This window comes from Saimiri boliviensis, chromosome 4, assembly GCF_048565385.1.
Source record: "Saimiri boliviensis isolate mSaiBol1 chromosome 4, mSaiBol1.pri, whole genome shotgun sequence".
In the NCBI taxonomy this organism is placed as follows: Eukaryota; Metazoa; Chordata; class Mammalia; order Primates; family Cebidae; genus Saimiri; species Saimiri boliviensis.
In genome coordinates this window covers 133536363-133558400 of record NC_133452.1, presented here as the reverse complement: position 1 = coordinate 133558400, position 22038 = coordinate 133536363, and the positions used below count along the sequence as shown (strand labels likewise).

Sequence of the window (22038 nt, the reverse complement as noted above, 5' to 3'; positions counted from 1 at the left end):
AGCCCCGCGCACGCGCGCCCCGCCCAGCCTGCCTTCCCTCCGCGCCCTCCCCTCTCCTTTCTCCCTCTCAGAACCTTCCTGCCGCCGCGTTCGCACCTCGCTGCTCCAGCCTCTGGGGCGCATTCCAGCCTTCCAGCCTGCGAACAGCAGAGAAAAAAAAATTACTTTTTTTTTTTTGCCCCATACATACCTTGAGGCGAGCAAAAAAATTAAATTTTAACCATGAGGGAAATCGTGCACATTCAGGCCGGTCAGTGTGGCAACCAGATCGGTGCCAAGGTAAGAATTTTACACCTCTTTTATTGCTTTTTAGAAGGAAAAATCCAGGTAAGTTATGAAAAAATGGTTGTGGGGCATTTGCACTCTTCATCCTTAATCAAGCCTTGCGCCTCCCAGCCAAGTTTGTTACGTTTATACCCATAACCATTGTAGCTAGCATTCGCTTTTGGAAAGCTGGGAATCATTTTTCTTGGCAGACACATTTGGAGAAACTAGCAAAAGGGCTCTTCGGGTTTCGGGGGCGGGAAGACCGAGGATCTGTGAGATTTTTTTTACTTAGAAGCGATTCTAACGGTCCGAGAACCGGGCAGGGAGAGAGATGCGGAAATGGTCGGAGACAAAGCGGGGCGAGGTTTTGCCCATGTGCATCCCGCCCAACCCCCTTGCGGGGTTCGTAGGGCCAAACCCGAGCGGGTAGGGGCGAGGCAGTCGGGCGGCTGCGGAGAGCGCCGTGCGAGGGTGGGGGGGCGACGCGCCAGGGTGGGCTGCGCTGCGCGCTACTCTTCACAAAAGACCAGGGGCCCCAGCGCGCCCGCGACCCGGGAGAGCGGATCCTGTAGTTGTCCCTGGGTGGAAGGAGACTAAGCGGGATTAATTTTACTTGCTTTCATGGCCCCTAATAGAGACCATTTTAGGGCGTGAACGGATATAGAGAGAAAATGGGGTGTGTGACTTTCTTTTAATAAGTCCCTCAGGACTTAAGGGGAGAGAAAGAATGCATTAAAGCAAGGGGGGGAAATCTAGCAAAGGCCAAGGGGAATTTTTTTTTTTTTGCGCGCGGTTACAGTGTAGCGGGGGAGGGGCGGAGGAAGTGCGGCGGCTACGTTGTAGCAGAAGGGCGGGGCCCTGCGGGGCGGGGCCGAGGCGCGCGCGGGGACAATGCGGTCCTGCCCGCCGGCGGGGGCGCGCTACCTTGAGCCCCGCCTCTCGTGCGCGGAATTCTTGCCCCTGGCCCCGCCCACGTGCGAAGCCTTTTGTCGGCAGCTCGACCTGCGCGTGCGCCGCAGTCACGTGGAGGGCGGGGGGGCGGTGGTCGACTGCGGCAGCCGCTCTCTTCTCGGACCACCCCCCTCCCCGGCCTTTTGTGTGCGGCGCGTTTGGGCGGTGCCCCGCGCTGTGGAAGTACAGCGGCGTTTATCCTAGTGTGGTCGACCTCCTTTCGCCCACCCGAGCGCTTAGGACTCGCTGCACATATCTCACCCCAATCGGAGAAAGCTGTGACTTTCCCGGGGGAGCGAGTGTCTAGGGGAAGGGTGTGGCAGGCACACGGGATGCCAGGCCCTAGAACAACAGCCTGAGGGCGTGTGGAATTAAAATAGGAGGTGTGGGGCCGAGGCGGTCGGATCCTGGGCAACAAAGCGAGGACCCCCCCCACCCCGTCTCTACAAAAAAAAAAAAAAATTCGCTGTGCGTGGTGGCGGGCGTCTGGGGTCCTAGCTACTGGAGAGGCTGAGGTGGGAGGATCGGTTGAGCTTGGCAGCTCCAGGCAGTATTGGAGCTGTGACTGCGCCACTGCACTGCAGGCTGAGCAACAGAAAGACCCTGCCTTAAAAATTATAGAAAGAGGCCGGGTGCGGTGTCTCACGCCTGTAATCTCAACACTTTGAGAGTCCAAGGCGGGCGGATCACGAGGTCAAGAGATCGAGACCATCCTGGCTAACGTGGTGAAACCCCCTCTCTACTAAAAATACAACAATTAGCTGGGCGTGGTGGCCTGTGCCTGTAGTCTCAGCTACTTGGGAGGCTTGAGGCAGCAGAATCGCTTGAACGCAGGAGGCAGAGGTTGCAGTGAGCCAAGATCTTGCTACTGCTCTTTAGCCTGTGTGACAGAGCAATACTGCGTCTCAAAAAAATAATAAAAGATGAAATAAAATGGTACTTGCGACATATTTGGCTGGGACTTGAGCTGTTGTACTTTTTCCTCTCGCCCGGCAGTTCTGGGAGGTGATCAGTGATGAACATGGCATCGACCCCACTGGCACCTACCACGGGGACAGCGACCTGCAGCTGGACCGCATCTCCGTGTACTACAATGAAGCCACAGGTGAGGGCAGGAGCCCGGGCAGCTCGAGTTCCCTTCCCTGTCTCCCACTTCTCTGGAGTCTCTTTTCATTCTTGGGCACACCTTACCCTTTGGGTGAAATCTGTCATCCTTTCCCTTGGGTGAGCCACCATCTGGGCCAGACGTCTGCTGCCACCTGGTGGCAGGACCTGGAATGACAGGTCTGGGGTCCCTGCTGTCTCCCAGCCTCGTCATATTTATAAACCTTCTCTGCCAGATCTCACAGCTTTTACTTTATTTTCTATAGGTGGCAAATATGTTCCTCGTGCGATCCTGGTGGATCTAGAACCTGGGACCATGGACTCTGTTCGCTCAGGTCCTTTTGGCCAGATCTTTAGACCAGACAACTTTGTTTTTGGTGAGTTATACAGATACTAACAGATGATACACCATTGTGTTCAACTTATTTAGATCCAAAGACTGAGCAAAAGTTAGGAGATGATTGTTGTAGTGGCGTGTTCTGAAATGTAATGGAGGGTAGAGGTAGTGAATGCTTTTGCTGGTAAATTATGGGGCAGTAGGGGAAGAATACATCACAGAGAAGGAGAAAGAAGATACATCCAAGGGAATTATTTCAAAAGCTGAAAGACGGAAACATGTATCTTCCATACCTTGTTAATTGAGCTTTTCTCCTGACTGCGTTGCAGGTCAGTCTGGGGCAGGCAACAACTGGGCCAAAGGCCACTATACAGAAGGGGCTGAGCTGGTTGATTCTGTCCTGGATGTGGTCCGCAAGGAGGCTGAGAGCTGTGACTGCCTTCAGGGCTTCCAGCTGACCCACTCACTGGGTGGGGGCACAGGCTCTGGAATGGGCACTCTCCTTATCAGCAAGATCCGAGAAGAGTACCCTGATCGCATCATGAACACCTTCAGTGTGGTGCCTTCACCCAAAGTGTCTGACACCGTGGTTGAGCCCTACAATGCCACCCTCTCCGTCCATCAGTTGGTAGAGAACACTGATGAGACCTATTGCATTGACAACGAGGCCCTCTATGACATCTGCTTCCGCACTCTGAAGCTGACCACACCAACCTACGGGGATCTGAACCACCTCGTCTCAGCCACCATGAGCGGTGTCACCACCTGCCTCCGCTTCCCTGGCCAGCTCAATGCTGACCTCCGCAAGTTAGCAGTTAACATGGTCCCCTTCCCACGTCTCCATTTCTTTATGCCTGGCTTTGCCCCTCTCACCAGCCGTGGAAGCCAGCAGTATCGAGCTCTCACAGTGCCCGAACTCACCCAGCAGGTCTTTGATGCCAAGAACATGATGGCTGCCTGTGACCCCCGCCATGGCCGATACCTCACTGTGGCTGCTGTCTTCCGTGGTCGGATGTCCATGAAGGAGGTCGATGAGCAGATGCTTAACGTGCAGAACAAGAACAGCAGCTACTTTGTGGAATGGATCCCCAACAACGTCAAGACAGCCGTCTGTGATATCCCACCTCGTGGCCTCAAGATGGCTGTCACCTTCATCGGCAACAGCACGGCCATCCAGGAGCTCTTCAAGCGCATTTCAGAGCAGTTCACTGCCATGTTCCGCCGGAAGGCCTTCCTCCATTGGTACACAGGCGAGGGCATGGACGAGATGGAGTTCACCGAGGCTGAGAGCAACATGAATGACCTCGTCTCTGAGTATCAGCAGTACCAGGATGCCACCGCGGAAGAGGAGGAGGATTTCGGTGAGGAGGCTGAAGAGGAGGCCTAAGGCAGAGCCCCCATCACCTCAGGCTTCTCAGTTCCCTTGGCTGTCTTACTCAACTGCCCCTTTCCTCTCCCTCAGAATTTGTGTTTGCTGCCTCTATCTTTTTTTTTTTTGTTTCCTTCTGGGGGGTCTAGAATAGTGCCTGGCACATAGTAGGCGCTCAATAAATACTTGTTTGTTGAATGTCTCCTCTCTCTTTCCACTCTGGGAAACCTAGGTTTCTGCCATTCTCGGTGACCCTGTATTTCCTTCTGGTGCCCATTCCTTCCATCTTTCCAGTTAATATTCCCCCTTTAAAAATCTCCAAGAAGCTGGGTCTCATCCAGATCCCATTTAGAACCAACCAGGTGCTGAAAACGTTTGTGGATAATGGCAACCATCCTAAGTGCAAAGTAGAAAATGGTAGAAGGTAGTGGGGTAGAAATCACTGTAAGGAAGGGGGATGGGATTTTCCATTCTAAAAGTTTTGGAGAGGGAAAGCCAAGCTATTAAAAGTCATTAATTTCTAGGTATTTCCATTTCCCATCTCAGCTTCAAGGGAGGTGTTAGCAGTATTATTTTCATTTTTGATCTCCCTCCAAGCTCTTAACTTTTGGAGGGATCTGCCTCATTCTGTCAAGTGGAATCCTTCCCTCTCCAACTCCACCTCCCTCACTCATTAAACTCCTTTCCCCTGATCAGAGAAAGGGATCAAGGGGCGAAAGAGACCAGCCTTGGTACCTAATCCTCCAGAAATGTCCTAACCCCCACCTTTTCTTATCCCCGAAAAGGAATTAACGTCCTTGACTGGAATGGTGTATACTGCCACATCAGTTTGAGTCAATGCCCAGAGGAGAGGGGGAACCTCCTCCATCTTTTTTTGCAACATACCTTCCTTTTGCTGTTGCTTCCCCCCCACCTTATCCTACATTTGAGATCTATTTTGTGTTGAACTTGCTGCTTTTTTTCATATTGAAAAGATAACATTGCCCCAAGAGCCAAAAATAAATGGGAATTGGAAAAAGTTGCGATATGTGTGCTTATTTAGGGAAAGAAACACTGCTGATGGAGGCATGGGGCCTGAGTTCAGCTGCACTGCTCTCCTTAAATTGAGACATCACAATACTGAGTCCCTGTTCATCTGTGAGTTCTGCGTCTATGGATTCAACCAACTTGATACTGGGAAAATAGTACTGGACATATATAGACTTCTCATTCCCTAAACAATAGTATAAACGACATAACATTTTAGTTAGATTACATGTTTAAGGTAATCTAGAGATGATTTAAAGTACACAGGTTATATGCAAATACTGTCATTTTATATGAGTAACTTGAGCATCTGCTGATTTGGTATCTGAGGGAGGTACTTAATACTTGACAGACCCACACATCATCATCTCTGGTACCCAAACCACTCCCAGCACTAGTCAGTCTTTTAAATGGAGTCTCGGACTGCTCGCTCCAGCCTCGACCTGGGCTTAAGTGATCCACCTCAGCCTCCCAAGCAGCTGGGACTGTAGGCGATGAGCCAGTGTACGGGGCCCACCAATCAGTCTTAACTGGGGAAGTCAGGATCCAGGGATGGAAAATGGAAGCTGGACCAATGACATAACTGGTTCCCAGACCATCATCAGCATCCACTAGGAACCTGAAGAAATAAACGCAATTTTTTGGTCCCACCCAGATGTACCGAACCAGAAGTGGCTGAATTGGCCTTGGCTGAGCAGCACAGCCCAAGACTCCTTTGGGTTATGTGTACCATGGCCATTTACTGTGATCCTGTGGGCTTTCTTAGTCAACCTATGACACCGAGATTACTAGTGGAGCCTGGCATGGTGGCTTCCACCTGTAATCCCAGCACTTTGGGAGGCTGAGGCAGGAGGATGGCTCAACAGGAGTTCCGCACCAACTTGGGCAACAGTGATATACCATCTCTACCAAATAAATAAATAAATAAAGGCATGGTGGCACATGTCTAGTTCCAGCTACTAGGGTAGGGGTTGGTGGTGGCTGTTTAGGTGGAAGGATTGCTTGAGCCTGGGAGGTTAAGGCTGCAGTGATCCCTGACTGCACCCCAGCCTGGATGACAGAGCAAGAGCTTTTCCTTTTTTTTTTTTCTTGAGACAGAGTCGCTCTGTTGCCCAGGCTGGAATGCACTGGTACAATCTTGGATCACTGTAACCTCCACCTCCTGAGTTCAAGTGATTCTTCTGCCTCAGCCTCCCAAGGCAGGGATTACAGTTGGGTGCCACCATGCCTGGCTATTTTTTGTGTTTTTAGTAAAGCTGGGGTTTCACCACATAAGCTGGTCTTGAACTCCTGACCTCAAGTAATCCTGCCTTGGCCTCGCAAAGTGCTGGGATGACAAGCATGAGCCACTGCGCCCGGCCCAAGACCTTGTCTTAAAAAAGAGTAAGTAATACCAGCACTTTGGGAGGCCGAGGCAGGCGGATCATGAGGTCAAGAGATCGAGACCATCCTGGCCAACATGGTGAAACCCTGTCTCTACTAAAAATACAAAAATTAGCTGGGCGTGGTGGCATACGTCTGTAGTCACAGCTGCTTGGGAGGCTGAGGCAGGAGAATTGCTTGAACCCGGGAGGCAGAGGTTGCAGTGAGCCGAGATTGTGCCACTGCATTCCAGCTTGGTACCTGGCGACAGAGTGAGACTCTGTCTCAAAAAAAAAAAAGTAACTAGTGGGGAATGCTACCTTATGGTCTCATTCTAAAATAATCTGTTCCATATAGTACCTCATGCTTTTATGTTCACGAAGTAAGTCTCAAAGTTATCTTGAAAACAATATTTCCCTTTGCCATATTTTCAGGAATTCAAGGAACTAATACTATTCTCAACATTCCTTCTATTTTAGCATGATTTTCTGGCTATAACAGACTTGTGGGGGGCGGATATTAAAACTCTTGAGAGTATATAAGTAACTTGCTTTTCTCTCATTCTAGAAAGCCTATTGTGTGCAAGGGAGCAAGATACACTCTAGCATTCATTTATTTATTTTTTTGAGACAGAGTCTCCTTCTTTCGCCAGGCACCAGGCTGGAGTGCAGTGGCACGATCTCAGCTCACTGCAACCTCCGCCTCCCAGCTTCAAGTGATTTTCCTGCCTCAGCATCCCAAGTAGCTGGGACTACAGGCATGTGCCACCACACTCAGCTAATTTTTTATTTTAGCAGAGACAGGGTTTCAGTATGTTGGCCAAGATGGTCTCGATCTCTTGACCTTGTGATCCGCCTGCCTCAGCCTCCCAAACTGTTGGGATTATAGGCATGAGCCACCATGCTTGGCCTATTTTCTTTTTTTTGGAGACGGAGTTTCACTCTTGCTACCCAGGCTGGAGTGCAATGGTGCGATCTCGGCTCACCACAACCTCCGCCTCCTCGGTTGAGGCAATTCTCCTGTCTCAGCCTCCTGAATAGCTAGGATTACAGGCACGCGCCACCATGCCCAGCTAAGGCCTATTTTCTTTTTAATAGAGCCAGGATCTTGCTTTGTCACCCGGGCTGGAGTGCAGTGGTGTAATCATGGCTCACTATAGCCTCAGACTCCTGAGCTCAAGTGATCCTCCCACCTCAGCCTCCCAAGTGTCAGTACTTAATAACAGCAATTTATTTGGCGAGTAAAGTTGAAAACCTCCAGCACTTCCCTCAGTCTTGGTCATGAAAGTATTCTAGACAACAGGCTCAAACAGTCTGATTTATTTAGGAAGTTGAGGTGGAGTGGAGTGGGATCATCAGAAGGTTGACATGGGACCCCTGGAGTTGGCAATCACAGCAGTGTCAGGTTGGCAAGGGGAGCAACCCCATTCTAGGCAAGGCACAAACTATTTGGCAAGGAGAGATGAGGGTGGGACCCCACTGTCAATGGACATGCTCAGGGAGGCCAGTGGATTACATGCAACAGGGAGATCATTCAGGCAACTTCAGCTATGAGGCTGGGCATCTGTGAGGGCTGAAGGCTCAGGCTGTTCGCAAAGGCTTGTGATTCACCTGGCAAAAAGACAACAGTAGATGACGCTTGAGAACCAGGTACCCTGCTCTCCCGGGCCCCCACTTAGATGAATGGGCTATAGAGAAAACACACACGTCCAGGAGTCTTCTTTCTGGTGCCCTACCTCATCCTGTTTCCCCAAGCAAAGACATCACGATCCACATATAATAAATCACTAAAGAGAGGAGGGGGGCGGAGCCTTGTTTGTAAAAACTCTCCTGGCCGGAGCAGTGGCTCACGCCTGTAATCCAAGCACTTTGGAGGCCAAGATGGGCAGATCACCTGAGGTCAGAAGTTCAAGACCAGCCTGACCAACATAGTGAAACCCCATCTTTATTAAAAAAAACAAACAACAACAACAACAACAACAACAGCAACAAAACAAAACAAAACTCTCCTTAGCTCTGAATATTGCACTGCAGGCCTCCAGGAGGCTCCAAGGAACCCAGCTTGAAGATCACTGGTATGGTCCAGTACTTTTATTTACATATGCTTCCCTCCTCCCCACCCAAAAAAACGGAGTCTGATGCTGTCACCCAGGCTGGAGTGCAGTGGTGCAATCTTGGCTCACTGAAACCTCTGCTTCCTGAGTTCAATTGATTATCCTGCCTCAGCCTCTCAAGTAGCTGGGATTACAGGTATGAGCCACCATGCTGAGCTAATTTTTGTATTTTTGGTAGAGATGGGGTTTCACCATGTTGGCCAGGCTGATCTCAAACTCCTGACCTTACTGATCCACCCACCTGGGCCTACCAAAGTGCTGGGATTACAGGTTTGAGCCACTGTGCCCGGCCTAATTATGTGCATTTCTTTCTCTCTCTTCCTTTTTCTTTTTCTTTTTTTAAGATAAGCGTCTTGCTCTGTCCCCCAGGTTGGAATGCAGTGGTGCAATCTTGGCTCACTGCAACCTCTACCTCCTGGGTTCCAGAGATTCTTCTGCCTCAGCCTCCAGAGTAGTTGGGATTACAGGTATGCACCACCAAGCCTGGCTAATTTTTTTTTTATTTTTAATTTTTAGTAAAGATGGGGTTTCACCATGTTGGCCAGGCTGGTCTTGAACTCCTGACCTCAGGTGATCTGCCTGCCTTGGCCTCTCAAAGTGCGGAGGTTACAGGTGTGGACCACTGTACCCAGTCCCATTTCTTTCTTTTCTTTTTTTTTTTTTTTTTTCAGATGGAGTCTCACTCTGTCACCAGGCTGGAGTGCAGCAGTGGTGCAATCTCGGCTCACTGCAACCTCTACCTTCTGGGTTCAAGCGATTCTCCTGCCTCAGCCTCCCAAGTAGCTGGGACTACAGGCATGTGCCACCATGCCCGGCTAATGTTTTTGTATTTTTAGTAGAGACGGGGTTTCGCCGTGTTAGCCAGGATGGTCTTGATCTCCTGACCTTGTGATCCACTTGCCTTGGCCTCCCCAAAGTGCTGGGATTACAGGTGTGAGCCACCATGCCCGGCCTCCATTTCTTTAACACACACATAATGCTTACCACATACCAGGCACTATTCTAAACACTGCAAATATTTGCTCGAGCCCCTTAACAATTCAGCAGGATAGTTTCTAATTATTAACCCAATTTTAAGGTGAGGAAACAGGTATAGAGAGGTTGATTATTTGTCCAAGATCACAGCTAGCAGGTACTGTAGCTAGGATACACAAGAGTGGTTCCAGAGCCTGTTTGCTGACCTCTACCACGATCTACAGATGAAGTAAATGGGGCACCAAGAAAAGCAGTGATCTGCCCTGGAATTAACTGTCAACAGGCTGCAACTAGTTCCCTACTAGTGGGGTGACCACAAGCACAGGCTGCAGAGACAGTTGGCCTGGGTTTCAAGCCCAGTTGCATCAGCAGAATGAGTAGGAACACGCTGGAAGTTCAGTTTCTTGGCTTTGTAAAATTCTGTATACCCTAAGGGTAGTTTGATTTAAAACAACTCATTTATGTAGAAGCATAGCGCTGTGTCTGGCACACAGAAACTGATAAATAAATGTCAGTGAGTCCCAGGCCTGGATGCTGGTTAAATGCTAGGCCCGTTGCATCACACAACACAGGAACCCAACAGTTCTGCTCCTCAGCCCCGATCTGAGACCTCACCTGGGAGATGCTGACGCCTGTGAGTCTTTCCACGCTCTCTGGCAGGTGGCTTAGAATGTCCAGTACTTCCCCAGTCACTTTGGCTGCCCCCATGGTCCCACTGCCACTGGACACCAGTGTGATCTTATTGGCCGATGTCAAGGGACCACTGATCTCCTCTGCCACCTGGCAGGAGAGAGACACCCACTCAGTACCCATCATCTGACCACACTCCTCATAAAACAACTTACCCTGGGTTTTTTTTTTTTTTTTTTTTGAGACGGAGTTTCGCTCTTGTTACCCAGGCTGGAGTGCAATGGCGCGATCTCGGCTCACCGCAACCTCCGCCTCCTGGGTTCAGGCAATTCTCCTGCCTCAGCCTCCTGAGTAGCTGGGATTACAGGCACGCGCCACCATGCCCAGCTAATTTTTTGTATTTTTAGGAGAGACGGGGTTTCACCATGTTGACCAGGATGGTCTCGATCTCTTGACCTCGTGATCCACCCGCCTCGGCCTCCCAAAGTGCTGGGATTACAGGCTTGAGCCACCGCGCCCAGCTTTACCCTGGGTTTTAAAGTCCTTGTTCCAACGATCCTTCCACACTTTGGTCGTTAATAATGCTCGCGTCTAATTTATGGTCCCCCAAGCCTGGTTCTCCCTAAGTCCATCATTTCACCCCACTCCTTAGTCCCTGGTTCTATTTCCTCCTTTCTTGGTGCCTACAGACCTGGGGTAGCTTCTCCAGCAGCATGTCCAGTTGAGCAGCCTCTTGGTACAGCTGGAATGCTTCTGCCTTCTTGGCCATCTGCTCAGCCTCAGCTCGGGCTCGGGCCCCTATGGCAAAGGCCTCAGCTTCCCCACGCATCTGAGGGTTAAGGATGCTTGTTGTGAGACTGACAGAAATCATTAAGAACAAGAAATCCCAGCTCAAGCAGCAAGCCCCACCCTCTCTGCAAGCCAGCAGGAGCTGCCTCTTAACTCACCCGAACAGATTCGGCTTCTGCCTCCGCCTGCATAATTAGCTGGGACCTGTGCACAGAAGGGAAGTGGAGGGTGGAGCCCAGGGTCCCTTACTCCCAGGAGAAAGGCCCAGCGCTGCACAGGCAGAGGCTCCTGCAACCTGAGATCCATAGGAGTCCAGGTGGCGAAGGCCTCAGTCCTCCATCTTGGGGTGCCTAGGTGGCAAGGGAGCTAGGAAGGGTCAGGGAGGGGACATTTACTTCTCTGCCTCAGCTAGGCGCTCCAGCTTGTAGCGCTCGGCTTCAGCTGGCTTCCGCACCCGGGCCTCCAGCTCCTTCTCCCGCCGGGCAATCTCCTGCTCCTGCACTGCCACCTGCTGGGCCCGCTCCACCACCTGCACCTGCACCCGCTGCTCCTCAATCTGCTGCTTAGTCTTGGCCACCTGGGTAGGAGGTGGGCTCAGAGTCAGAGGTGAAGAGCAAGTGCCCAGGAACTGGAGCTCAAGGGTGGGATATCAAAAATAGGAGCAGGTGGCCAGGCGTGGTGGCTCACGCCTGTAATCCTAGCACTTTGGGAGACCAAGGAGGGTGGATTGCCTGAGTTCAGGAGTTCTAGACAAGCCTGGCTAACATGGTAGAACCCTGTCTCTACTAAAATATAAAAAATTAGCCAGGTGTGGTGATGCACGCTTGTAGTCCTGGAGGCTGTGGTAGGAGAACTGCTGGAACCTGGGAGGCAAAGGTTGCAGTGGGCTGAGCTCATGCCACTGCACTCCAGCCTGGGCAACACAGCAAGACTCCATCTCAAAAAAAAAAAAAAAAAAAAAATAGGAGCAGGTACGTGATGGTGGGTTCCCTGTCTGCTTGGCCAGCCCAGTGGAGTCCAGTGTTCCTCTGATGAGTTCCCTTTAATCTATTTTTCCTACCTGTGTCCCCTTCTAGAGTAAATACCTTGAGGGCACTGAGCATATAATGGCCTTCTGCTACCTCCAGTCTCACCCAAATCCCCCCATTGCTGCTGCCATAACCTTAGTGCTAGCCTAGGCTACTGCAATAGCTTACTGACTTATTTTTTGCAGGGGTGGAAAGAGGTAATCTTTTTGGTCTTTTGCATATGGTGCAGATTTAACAGAAAAAAGTAAACCACGAGAAGTAAGGCTGCTTCCTAACTCATTCTCCAAACCACCTGGGCCGGTTTCCCAGCAGCAACCACTGAGACCAGCTTCTTATGTATCCTTGTGAGGGGCTCTGAGAAGGCGCTTTTCACTTTTTCCTCTTATTTAACCAGCCTACCACAGCTGCAGATGCACTGGATGCTGCCAGCTCCTGGGCCTCAGATCATTTCAGTTTCCCCCTTTGCAGGTTTCAAGCTCAGCTGTCTCATACCTGCTTAGTCAGTTACCACTGACTTCCAACTTCCATAATGATGCTCTGGTTTCTGTTCCTATTTTCTCCATCTTTTCTTTTTTTAAAGCCTAGTCAGCTGGGTGCAGTGGCTCATGCCTGTAATCCTAGCATTTTGGGAGGCTAAGGCGAGAAGGATCCTTTGAGCCCAGGGGTTCGAGACCAGTCTGGGCAACATGGTGAAATCCCATCTCTACAAAACATACAAAAATTAGCCAGGTATGGTGGCACATGCTTGTAGTCCCAGCTACTCAGGAGGCTAAGGTGGGAGAATCGCTTGAGCGTGGGGAGTTGAAGCTGTAGTGAGCTGAGATTGCACTGCTGCACTCTAGCCTGGAGGATAGAGTGAGACTTGGTCTCCAAGAGGAGAAGAGGGGAGAAGAGGAGAAGAGAAGGAAAGACAGGAAGAAAGACTAGTTAAGCGCAGTGGTGTGAAGTGGGTAAAGAGCTGAATAAGAAGTATAATCTGTAAATGACTGAATAATCAATTGAGATAACTCACCTTTGGACCAGCCTCTATATCTTAAAAAAAAAAAATCACTTTGGCTTTAGTGAGGTTTTAAGGGAGAGTACCATTAGTTACATTTTGTTTAATCCATCATCTCTGAAAAAGAGCCCAACTCATCTCTTGCTTCCTCTCTTCTGGCAGCCTGTTCTCCACAAAGCAACCAGACTGATCCCTATACAAACATAAATAAGACCATGGCGCACTGTTTGAAGTTCTCCAATAGCTTTCCATTGTGCTTTCAATTCTCTTCTACATCTCCATCATGACCACACAAACCTTTTGTGATCTGGCCCTGCCAGCCTCTCCGCTTCACTCACAGCACATGAGCCACCGCAGATCAGAAACCTTCTGTCTCCACTTTACAGCCTTTGCACTTACTGGTCCCCCTGCCTAGCCATTAGCCATATAAGACTGACTATCTATTTTATTTTATTTTATTTTTTGAGAGGGAATCTCATTCTGTCATCCAGGCTGGAGTGCAGTGGCGCAATCTCGGCTCACTGCAACCTCCACCTCCTTGGTTCAAGTGATTCTCCTGCCTCAGCCTCCCAAGTAGCTGGGACTACAGGTATGTGTCACCATGCCTGGCTAATTTTTGTATTTTTAGTAGAGATAGGGTTTCACTATGTTGGCCAGGCTGGTCTCAAACTCATGACCTTGTGATCTGCCCACCTCAGCCTCCCAAAATGCTGGGTGGCATGAGCCACTGCGCCTGGCCTCTATTTTAGAAGGAGTATCGTTCTGTTGCCCAGGCTGGAGTGCAGTGGTACAATTTTGGTTCATTGCAACTCCTGCTTTCTGGATTCAGGCGAGTCCTGTGCCTCAGCCTCTTCTGAGTAGCTGGGATTACAGGTTCACACCACCACAGCCGGCTACTATTTTTTGTAGTTTTGGTAGAGACAGGGTTTTACCATGTTGGCCAGGCTAGTCTTAAACTCCCAGCCTCAAGTGATTGACCTGTCTTGGCCTCTTGAAGTGCTGGGATTACAGGCATGAGCCACCGCACCCAGCCACATATGACTATTTAAAAAGCACAGGCAGCCTGGCGCAGTGTCTCATGCCTGTAATCCCAGCACTTTGGCAGCCCATGGGAGGTGGGTCACCTGAGGTCAGCAGTTTGAAACCAGCCTTGCCAACATGGTGAAACCTTGTAGCTACTAAAAATACAAAAATTAGCTGTTTGTGGTGGTGGTCACCTGTAATTCTAGCTATTTGGGAGGCGGGGGCAGGAGAACTGCTTGAACCCGGGAGGCAGAGGTTGCAGTGAGTCAAGATCATGCCACTTGCACTCCAGCCTGGGTGGCAGAGCAAGATTCCTTCTCGGGAAAACAAAAACAGAAACACAAACACATAAAATGAAAATAAAAATAAAGAGCACAGGCTAGAATGTTCTTGGCCCGGAACTCTGCATTGTTCCTTCTTATCATCAGGTCTGATCTCAAACATCACTTCCTCATACAAACTTTCTCTCACCATCTCCTGACCTAATATACTAACTCCCCTCCCACAGTTTTTCATATCACCCTGTTTATTTCCTTCATAGCACTTAAACAAGAATTATAGCCTGGAAAGGTCATTTACTTGCTTACTGTTTCCTGTGTCATAACGTAAGCTGCATAAGAACAGGAATCTTTTCTGTCTCATTCATATTTATAGCCTCACCTCCAAAATGATGTCTGGCACACAGGAGACACGTAACAGATATTTGTTGTATAAATCCTTCTTTCCTGAACACCTTGGTGCATAACAAGAAACTGGTAAAAGTTGAACAGAGCCAACCAGCCCAATCCCTTGATCTAAAGGTAAGTAAGGTCGTGTTTAGAAGGTTAAGAACCTTATCCATAGCTTTACTGCAAGCTAGCAGTTTCCATTATGGTAATCCTTTTCAAACTCAAACTCCGATGTGCATACAAATCACTTAGGAATTCACCTTGAGATTTTGTTAAAATGCACATTCTGATTCAGTTGGTCAGGGTCAGGACCTGCAATTTTGCATTTTTTTTTTTTCTTTTTTCTTTTTTTTTTTTGGACACAAAGTCTTACTCTGTTACCCAGGCTGAAGTGCAGTGGCATAATTCTGGCTCACTGTAACCTCCTCTTCACAGGTTCAAGTGATTCTCCTGGCTCAGTGTCCTGAGTAGCTGGGATTACAGGTGCATGCCACCATGCCCGGCTACTTTTTGTATTTTTAGTAGAGACAGGATTTCACCATCTTGGCCAGGCTGGTCTCGAATTCCTGACCTCAGGTGATCCGCCCACCTCGGCCTCCCAAAGTGCTGGGATTACAGGCTTGAGCCACCGCGCTCAGCCCGTGCTTCTGTATTTCTAACAAACCTTCACAGTGATGCTGCAGCTGCTGCTGGTAGAAGACAGTTTGAGTTGCAAAGCTCTATGCCATGCTCAACCTGTCAAGTAACCCAGGAATTTAACATAACAAAAGATGTTTTACACCTCCATTATGCTTTCAGCCTATACCAACTCTTGGCAAAAACAAAATGCATAATATTGCTATCCTTTGGGTAAAAGTCTCAAATACAGTTGATTTTCATTGTTCTTGGTAGTTCTGCTCTATAAAGTAGCCAAGAATGCTGAATTAGTTAATACCTAATTTGTTCCTAGAGGAAATACAGGGCTAGGTTCCTGTGAGCCTCCTGTCACAACATTTTCATCAACTGATCAACATAGAGCCTTGCTTTATATGTGTTTCTGTTTAAAGACACCTTATATAACACATATTGTTGATTCATTAGCACTGAACTCATGGCTAATAGCACTATAAATCATGCATAAATGAAGCTTATGTAACACATGTATTTCTCCCATAAGGCAAGTGCCTACTTGCACTAAAGGACACCAGACAGCACTCCAGCGCTGATGCTTGGGGGCCATTTCGAGTGAAATCACCAAGAAAAAGCACAAAGGTGTAAAAAACATGACAGTAAGTATACTGTGAAGATGACACGGCTTACAGTATGAGAGCTGAAACAAGAAGGCAGAGCATCTTCTTGTTCAACCTCACCTGGGAACTGCACATCAGGTGGCTCAGATATCTCACCACTCCGTGCATGTCTGCAATGATCCTGAAAGTGCTGCCACTTTACTGGTAACTTTCTGCGGTTACCAATACATTTTAGTAAATAGGCAAATTCTCAGATATGAATAAAGATCAACTATATCTCCTGGCAATACCAAGGGCTGCCCATATCTCACTTTGCGGTCCATGTTATCCTTCTTCATACCTTTTTGATCAACCAGGGCTGCTGCTGGCCCATAGCGTGCCCCTGTGTAAATTAGAAATTCCTCTGTGTGGATGAGACCCATATCAGAATGCACTGCTTGAGTAGTGGGGGATAAGCCAGATCTTAGCTAGGATCCACTTTCTCAATCAGACGCACTTGCACAGGCACAGCCTGCTCCAAACGTACGACCAGCCTTATTGATCATATCCCTTCTTGGCTCTTTTTATTTTTGTTTTCTTTTCTCTCTCTCTTTTTTTTTTTTTGAGATGGGATCTCACTGTCACCCAGGCAGTGGTATGATCTCGACTCACTGCAACCTCCACATCCTGGGCTCATCCCCTCCAGGAGCTGGCACTACAGGCCCAAGCTGCTACACCTGGCTAATGTTGGTATTTTTTGTAGAGACAGGGTTTCACCATGTTGCCCAGGCTGGCCTTGAACTCCTGAGGTCAAATGATCAGACTGCTTTGGCCTCCCAAAGTGCTGGGATTACAGGCATGAGTCACCACACCTGGCTGGCCTTTTCTTTAAAGATTTTCAGCTGTAACATCTGAGTCTTTTTTTTTTTTTGAGACGGAGTTTCACTCTTGTTGCCCAGGCTGGAGTGCAATGGCGCGATCTCGGCTCACCGCAACCTCCGCCTCCTGGGCTCAGGCAATTCTCCTGCCTCAGCCTTCTGAGTAGCTGGGATTACAGGCACGCGCCACCACGCCCAGCTAGTTTTTTGTATTTTTAGTAGAGACGGGGTTTCACCATGTTGACCAGGATGGTCTCGATCTCTCGACCTCGTGATCCACCCGCCTCAGCCTCCCAAAGTGCTGGGATTACAGGCTTGAGCCACCGCGCCCGGCATGAGTCTTTTAAATCTCTCCTCATATGGGGGAGTTGGCCCAGAGATGGAAACTCAGAATAAGATCAAAGTTAGAGTATGAGAAATAGTGGTGTCCTGAGATGGACAGCCTGAGAGGAACGGGGAAGTGGCAGAGAGTGGCCTGGCCGTCTGCCCAGTGCCGTGGCTCTGACCTGAAGCTGATAGGCCAGGTCAGCCTGTGCTCGGCGGGTGTTGACCTCGATGTCATAGGCGGCCTTCTTCAGCTCATAATCTCTCTGTGCCTTGGCCATCTCGATCTCACTCAGGTACTGAGCAGACACCTTTTCCTGCTTGGCTTTAGCTTCCTGTGGAAGCAGAGATCGGGTAGGAAATGTCAGGGCAGGGAGAGAAAGGCCACAGTGAGAGCCACTTCCCACCAGGGTTCTCGGGTCTGCCTCATGTATTTTCCCTGTTCACCCAGCACTCCTGCTCCTACTCAGTTGTGCCACTTCTATCCCCTTTCCCACCAAGCAACCCCATCTCTCTCACCCGGATCCCAGCATCTCTCTTGGCCTCTGCTTCTCCAATCCGTGCATCTTTTTGGACTTGAGCTGTTCGAGCCTTCCCCAAAGAATGCAAATAGTCCTGTGGGAGAGATGTAGAACTTAGTCCTTCGGAGGACTTAAGAGATGGGAGCAAGGAAGCAGGGAAGGATCAATTACCTAGTTTTACCTGGTCATCGTGAATGTCCTTCAGAGTGTAACTAACCACGCTGATGCCCATGTTGACTAGGTCTGAGGAGGCCACTTTGAAAACCTGCTCTGAGAATTTCTGTCTGTCCTTATAAATCTCCTGTAACAACAAGATGGTGGGGAGAGGGGATATAAGCTCTTTTTTTTTTTTTTTTTTTGGCTCACTGCAACCTCTACCTCCTGGGTTCAAATGATTCTCCTGCCTCAGCCTTCAAAGTATCTGGGATTACAGGTGCCTAACACCACGCCTGGCTAATTGTTGTACTTGTAGTAGAGATGGGGTTTCATCATGTTGGCCAGGTTAGTCTCGAACTCCTGACCTCAAGTGATCTGCCCACCTTGCCCTCCCAAAGTGCTGGGATTACAGACATGAACCACCCTGCCCGGCTGGGATGGAAGCTCTTGGATCCACTGTCTCTCACAGGCTAGTGTGGTCCTTGGGCCCCCCTCATTTTGGCATTCTTCCAGGTCATTCCCTGCCCCCAGGCCAACCTCCACAGTCATGTGGGCCATGATGGCTCTCTGGTGGCCCTCTAATGTCTCCAGGGCAATGTGGGCAATCTCAGCCTCCGTCTTCCCCAGGAACATCTGACAGGCAGCTGCCAACATCTCCTTGTTCTGCCCCTGGATTTTTACCTGCAGCCAGAGTAGGGATAGGAAAGGTGTGGCAGGGATCTCATGAAGTCAGAGAAGAAGCAGAGAGAGAAGGGGGAGCCCGCTAAGAAATGCTTTTTCCATTTCAGGGAAAGAAAGGAGGAGGAGCCAAGTGCCTTGGGGGTGCCTGGAGAAGATGAGACTAGCAGAGAAATTTCTCTACAGGCAAGGATTGCAAAGGTTGTGGCCGGAACATGTCTTAATGTCTGGGAAAGAGGGTGATGGGGAAGTGGACTTTGGGGAAAAGGCTCTGAGAGCCTCACCTGGGCAATGCCAGTGACTGAGATGGGGACCCCATGGCGAGTGTAAACCTTTTCACTCTTGACATTGAGGGTCAATGTGTTGAGAGAGATCCTAAGGGAAAAAGAAGGGACAGACAGTAAGAAAAGGAGGAAAGGGAGAAAACGGAGGTTCCCCTTCCCTGGTTGCTTCTTGCCTACCTCTGGATCTGCTGGATGCACGGTAGGACAAAGACACGTCCTCCAGCCACCATGACAGGGGGACTTCGGCAGAACCCTGCAAGGTGAGGGGCAGTGAGCAACTGTGGCAGAGCTTGAACGTGCAAGATTGAGGATCTGGCGGGGGTGAGGGGACAGCAACCCACAGAAGAGAATCTGGGAGCTGGAAGGGAAGCAGTCTGGGCCTTGAAATGGTGGGGATCAAATTGGGCAGTTTGTGGCCATCAAGGGGCATAAGTCTGGCGCTGGGAAGCTGTTAGGGAGGGAGAAGGGGCAGAGGCCAGACTCACAGAGGTTCTGCAGCCACTGGCTGGGAAGGGAAAAGTACTTACCGGAGACCACCATGGCCTCATTTGGGCCACAGGTGAAAAACATGGTTTAGGCTGGAGCTGGAGGAGGGAGGGAAAGCCTTTGCGAATGGGGAAGGGGTGCTGTGGCGTCCACAGGGGCCCATCCCTTACCTTCCCCATCAGGCCCTCCCAGTCTGCATCCGCCACAGCCCGTCCCTTCCGCACCCATGGGTCCGCTAAGGCTTTTCCCTGCGAAATCCTTAAGATCCCCAGCGACCTGTTCCCCGCCTATTTACGGTCCCTCCCTTCCCCTCGCCGCTCTCCCTCCTCGGAGCCGACGGTTTCCCCTTTGATAAAGGTCCCCCGCGCCCAGAGGCCTGCAGCCCTTTCCCCTCCCTCCCTGCTTCCCCGCAGCCCCAGGCTCCCCTCCCCGACTCACCTTCCCGGAGGCGGGCGGCGGCCAGGCTGGGGTCTGGGGAAGGGCGGGGACGCGCAGGGACCCGGGAGCCGATCAGGGGCGGCCAGCGGACCAGCCTTCCCGGGAGCTGGGCCTGCTCCCCCGTTCCCCACCCTGCCGCACCCTGCTGCTGCGGCAGACGCGACCCCGCCCCCCGCAGCGGACTAAGCGCCCCCACCTCGCCACGCCTCGGCCCCGCGCGCTAGTCCCGCCCCTTTCCCGGCAGGCCCCGCTCGGGTTCGCAGCCCTGGGCTTGGTTAGCCCGGGAGCGCCACGGCCGTGCCGCCCCAACCACCGCCCTTCTTGAGAGGAGAACCGCCCAGGCTGCTCCATGCTCCGCCCCAGGCGCGGGACTTGACCTCCGCGGGCCGGGCACCCGGTCGTAAGGGTGATTGCCACATTTCGGATTCGCCGCGGGGCAACTACCTGGGAAAACCGCAAACTAGGCAGTGAACGACTGCATCCGGCAACCGGATGCTGGGTTCTGTGACTCCAGTTAAAGGGGTTCGCTGGCTGGGGACTCGGCCGCTGCGCCTCTCGCCGGTCCTCGGCATCTGAGGGCGGGGAGGAGTGGGGAGTCGGCGCTTGCAAAGACACACTTAAGACTGCAGACAGTAAATCAAGTTTATTTGTTCACAGAACATACTGGGCGATCTCGACAGTCGCCCCGTGACAGCCCACCAACCCTCAACCCTCTACCCCGCAGCCGCCCTCTAAGGGCGACTTCGAGAAGATCGAAGGCCACAGATCTTCTTCCCAATGGTCCGCCAAAGTCTCACACAGTAGACAGACGGAGTTGAGAGGCTGGAGGACGCAGTGTCACCTCCTAAACCTACGACCCACCACCAGACTTGACCCCAGCCGAGACGTCCTCCCCCACCCGAGTCCTCCCCATTTCTTCTACTCTGCCGCAGTTCCAGGTGTCCTGCCTCCACCAGTCCCACAAAGCTCAGTAAAATACCAAGAGACCTGCGTTTACAGCAGGGGGAACATCTCACACCCTTGCATAAGTTAAAATAAATATTACGTACACCCCTCCATCACCTAGGAGGACGTACATAAATACATATAAATATTAATTAGGAGCAATAAGAAATAAATTAACGACGCTCTCCTTCCCGCCGGGTCTAGCCCCAACGTGGCTGTGCCTCGGTCTCTGTGCGCCTCGGTCCCGCCTCAAGCACCTGCTGGCGTCTCCGCTGTAGTGTTCTGAGTTCGAGTTGCCTCGGAAGTCCCAGTTTGGGATACGCTGTCTCGCACCAGGTACGCCTGGTGTTTCTTCGTGGTTTTTCGGATTATTTTTTGGAAGTGCGGAGTCACAGTTAGAAGGCGGCTGGGTGTTGCTGGAGGAAAGTGCTGAGGTCCAGAGCGTAGTCCGAGGGCTCCGAGGTCAGATTAAAGGGCTCGAGGACCGGGGGCGCAGGGGTGGGCGCCGGGGATGCGGCGCTGGGGGCGTCCTCCGGAGGCAGGGGCGCCGGCACACCCTCTTCAGCCATCAGGATCTGGCAGAAGACGATGGTGAGCAGCAGAAAGAGAAGCCTTTTGGCTGGGTTCGGTTCCTCGACTGGCAGCTGGCGCCGGACCTAAAGGGAGACAAAAAAGGAGACAGGTCAGATCAGGCTTCTGGAGTCCGGTCTTTCCCCAGTGACTCCAGGGCAGCCCGCCCTGCGAATGCCCACTCCGGCGATACTCACCACTCGAGGGTAAAGAACCCGGCGGCTGCGCTTTCGGTGCCCGCGAGAGGCGCTGGGGCGCGTGGCTGGGACTGCTGCGGGCTCGGGGAGAGGGTCGAAGGTGAAGATCTCAGGACCGGAGCCCCGCCGGGGTCCCGTGTTGGTGGAGGGGACCGGGGTCGGAACCTGCAGGACGGTCATGGTGGGGTGGGAGCTGCGAGAGTGACACATGGTGCGCTGAGAGGAGTGTAAAGCCAAGTGTGAGCCGGCGGCGGCAGATATAATTATGTGCTCCTGGAAATTGGGCGGGTCCTTCTAACTCCTCCTTTCGCAGCTGGGGAGCGGTTGGCTTCTGCAGGGCTGGAAATTCCGACAATTAAACAAAGAGAGTGGGTGGAGACTTGGCGTGCGCAATCCTAGGCGCCCAACAGCACGCTGTGAATGTGTGAGTCGTGAGTGGGGGTGGGTGAGATCCCGGGCTGTCGGCACATGTCGGGGCATGTGGCAGCTGGAGAGGGGCCCACGACAGCCTAGGAGATGGTTCAGACACAGGATCCCTCACAGGCCCCAGTCCTGGAGAGGCAAGAGGGTTTTATATTGGAGATCGGGCCAGCCTGCTACGGTACTGACCCAGTTACACGCGCATTCATGCACTCGTAGGTATCCATAGAAAATGCACTCCCCAAGAAGGAAGTTGTTACATAGTCAAGAATAAGAGAAAAATGAATGCACTAG

At 51.2% G+C, this 22038-nt stretch overlaps 3 protein-coding genes across 5 annotated transcripts; 1 reads left to right on the top strand and 2 right to left on the bottom strand.

The window, feature by feature from the left end:
- The first annotated feature begins 47 nt into the window (after nt 1-47).
- On the top strand, nt 48-4226 carry TUBB (tubulin beta class I). The gene is made up of 4 exons (XM_003944643.3): nt 48-279; nt 2215-2323; nt 2589-2699; nt 2989-4226. Exons 1-4 carry the CDS (start codon nt 223-225, stop codon nt 4044-4046), a joined length of 1335 nt encoding a protein of 444 aa, XP_003944692.1. The 5' UTR covers nt 48-222; the 3' UTR covers nt 4047-4226.
- Nucleotides 2988-19854, bottom strand: FLOT1 (flotillin 1). Of its 3 annotated transcripts, XM_010332629.3 has the most exons (13): nt 19613-19854; nt 19216-19272; nt 18866-18941; nt 18689-18779; nt 18264-18407; nt 17752-17871; nt 17569-17664; nt 17232-17384; nt 11319-11500; nt 11082-11127; nt 10826-10963; nt 10120-10284; nt 2988-8026 (listed from the first exon to the last, which is right to left on the bottom strand). In XM_010332629.3, exons 2-13 carry the CDS (start codon nt 19256-19258, stop codon nt 7997-7999), a joined length of 1284 nt encoding a protein of 427 aa, XP_010330931.1. In that variant the 5' UTR covers nt 19259-19272; nt 19613-19854; the 3' UTR covers nt 2988-7996. The 3 variants fall into 3 exon arrangements, with proteins under 3 accessions (XP_010330931.1, XP_010330932.1, XP_074254408.1); XM_010332630.3 differs by lacking the exon at nt 19216-19272; XM_074398307.1 differs by lacking the exons at nt 18689-18779; nt 19216-19272; nt 19613-19854 and having other exon boundaries at nt 18866-18935.
- Nucleotides 19855-20236: 382 nt separating this feature from the next.
- Nucleotides 20237-21626, bottom strand: IER3 (immediate early response 3). Its single transcript, XM_010332628.2, has 2 exons — nt 21325-21626; nt 20237-21213 (listed from the first exon to the last, which is right to left on the bottom strand). The coding sequence occupies exons 1-2, from the start codon at nt 21532-21534 to the stop codon at nt 20953-20955; spliced, it is 471 nt and encodes a 156-aa protein (XP_010330930.1). The 5' UTR covers nt 21535-21626; the 3' UTR covers nt 20237-20952.
- Nucleotides 21627-22038: the final 412 nt, after the last annotated feature.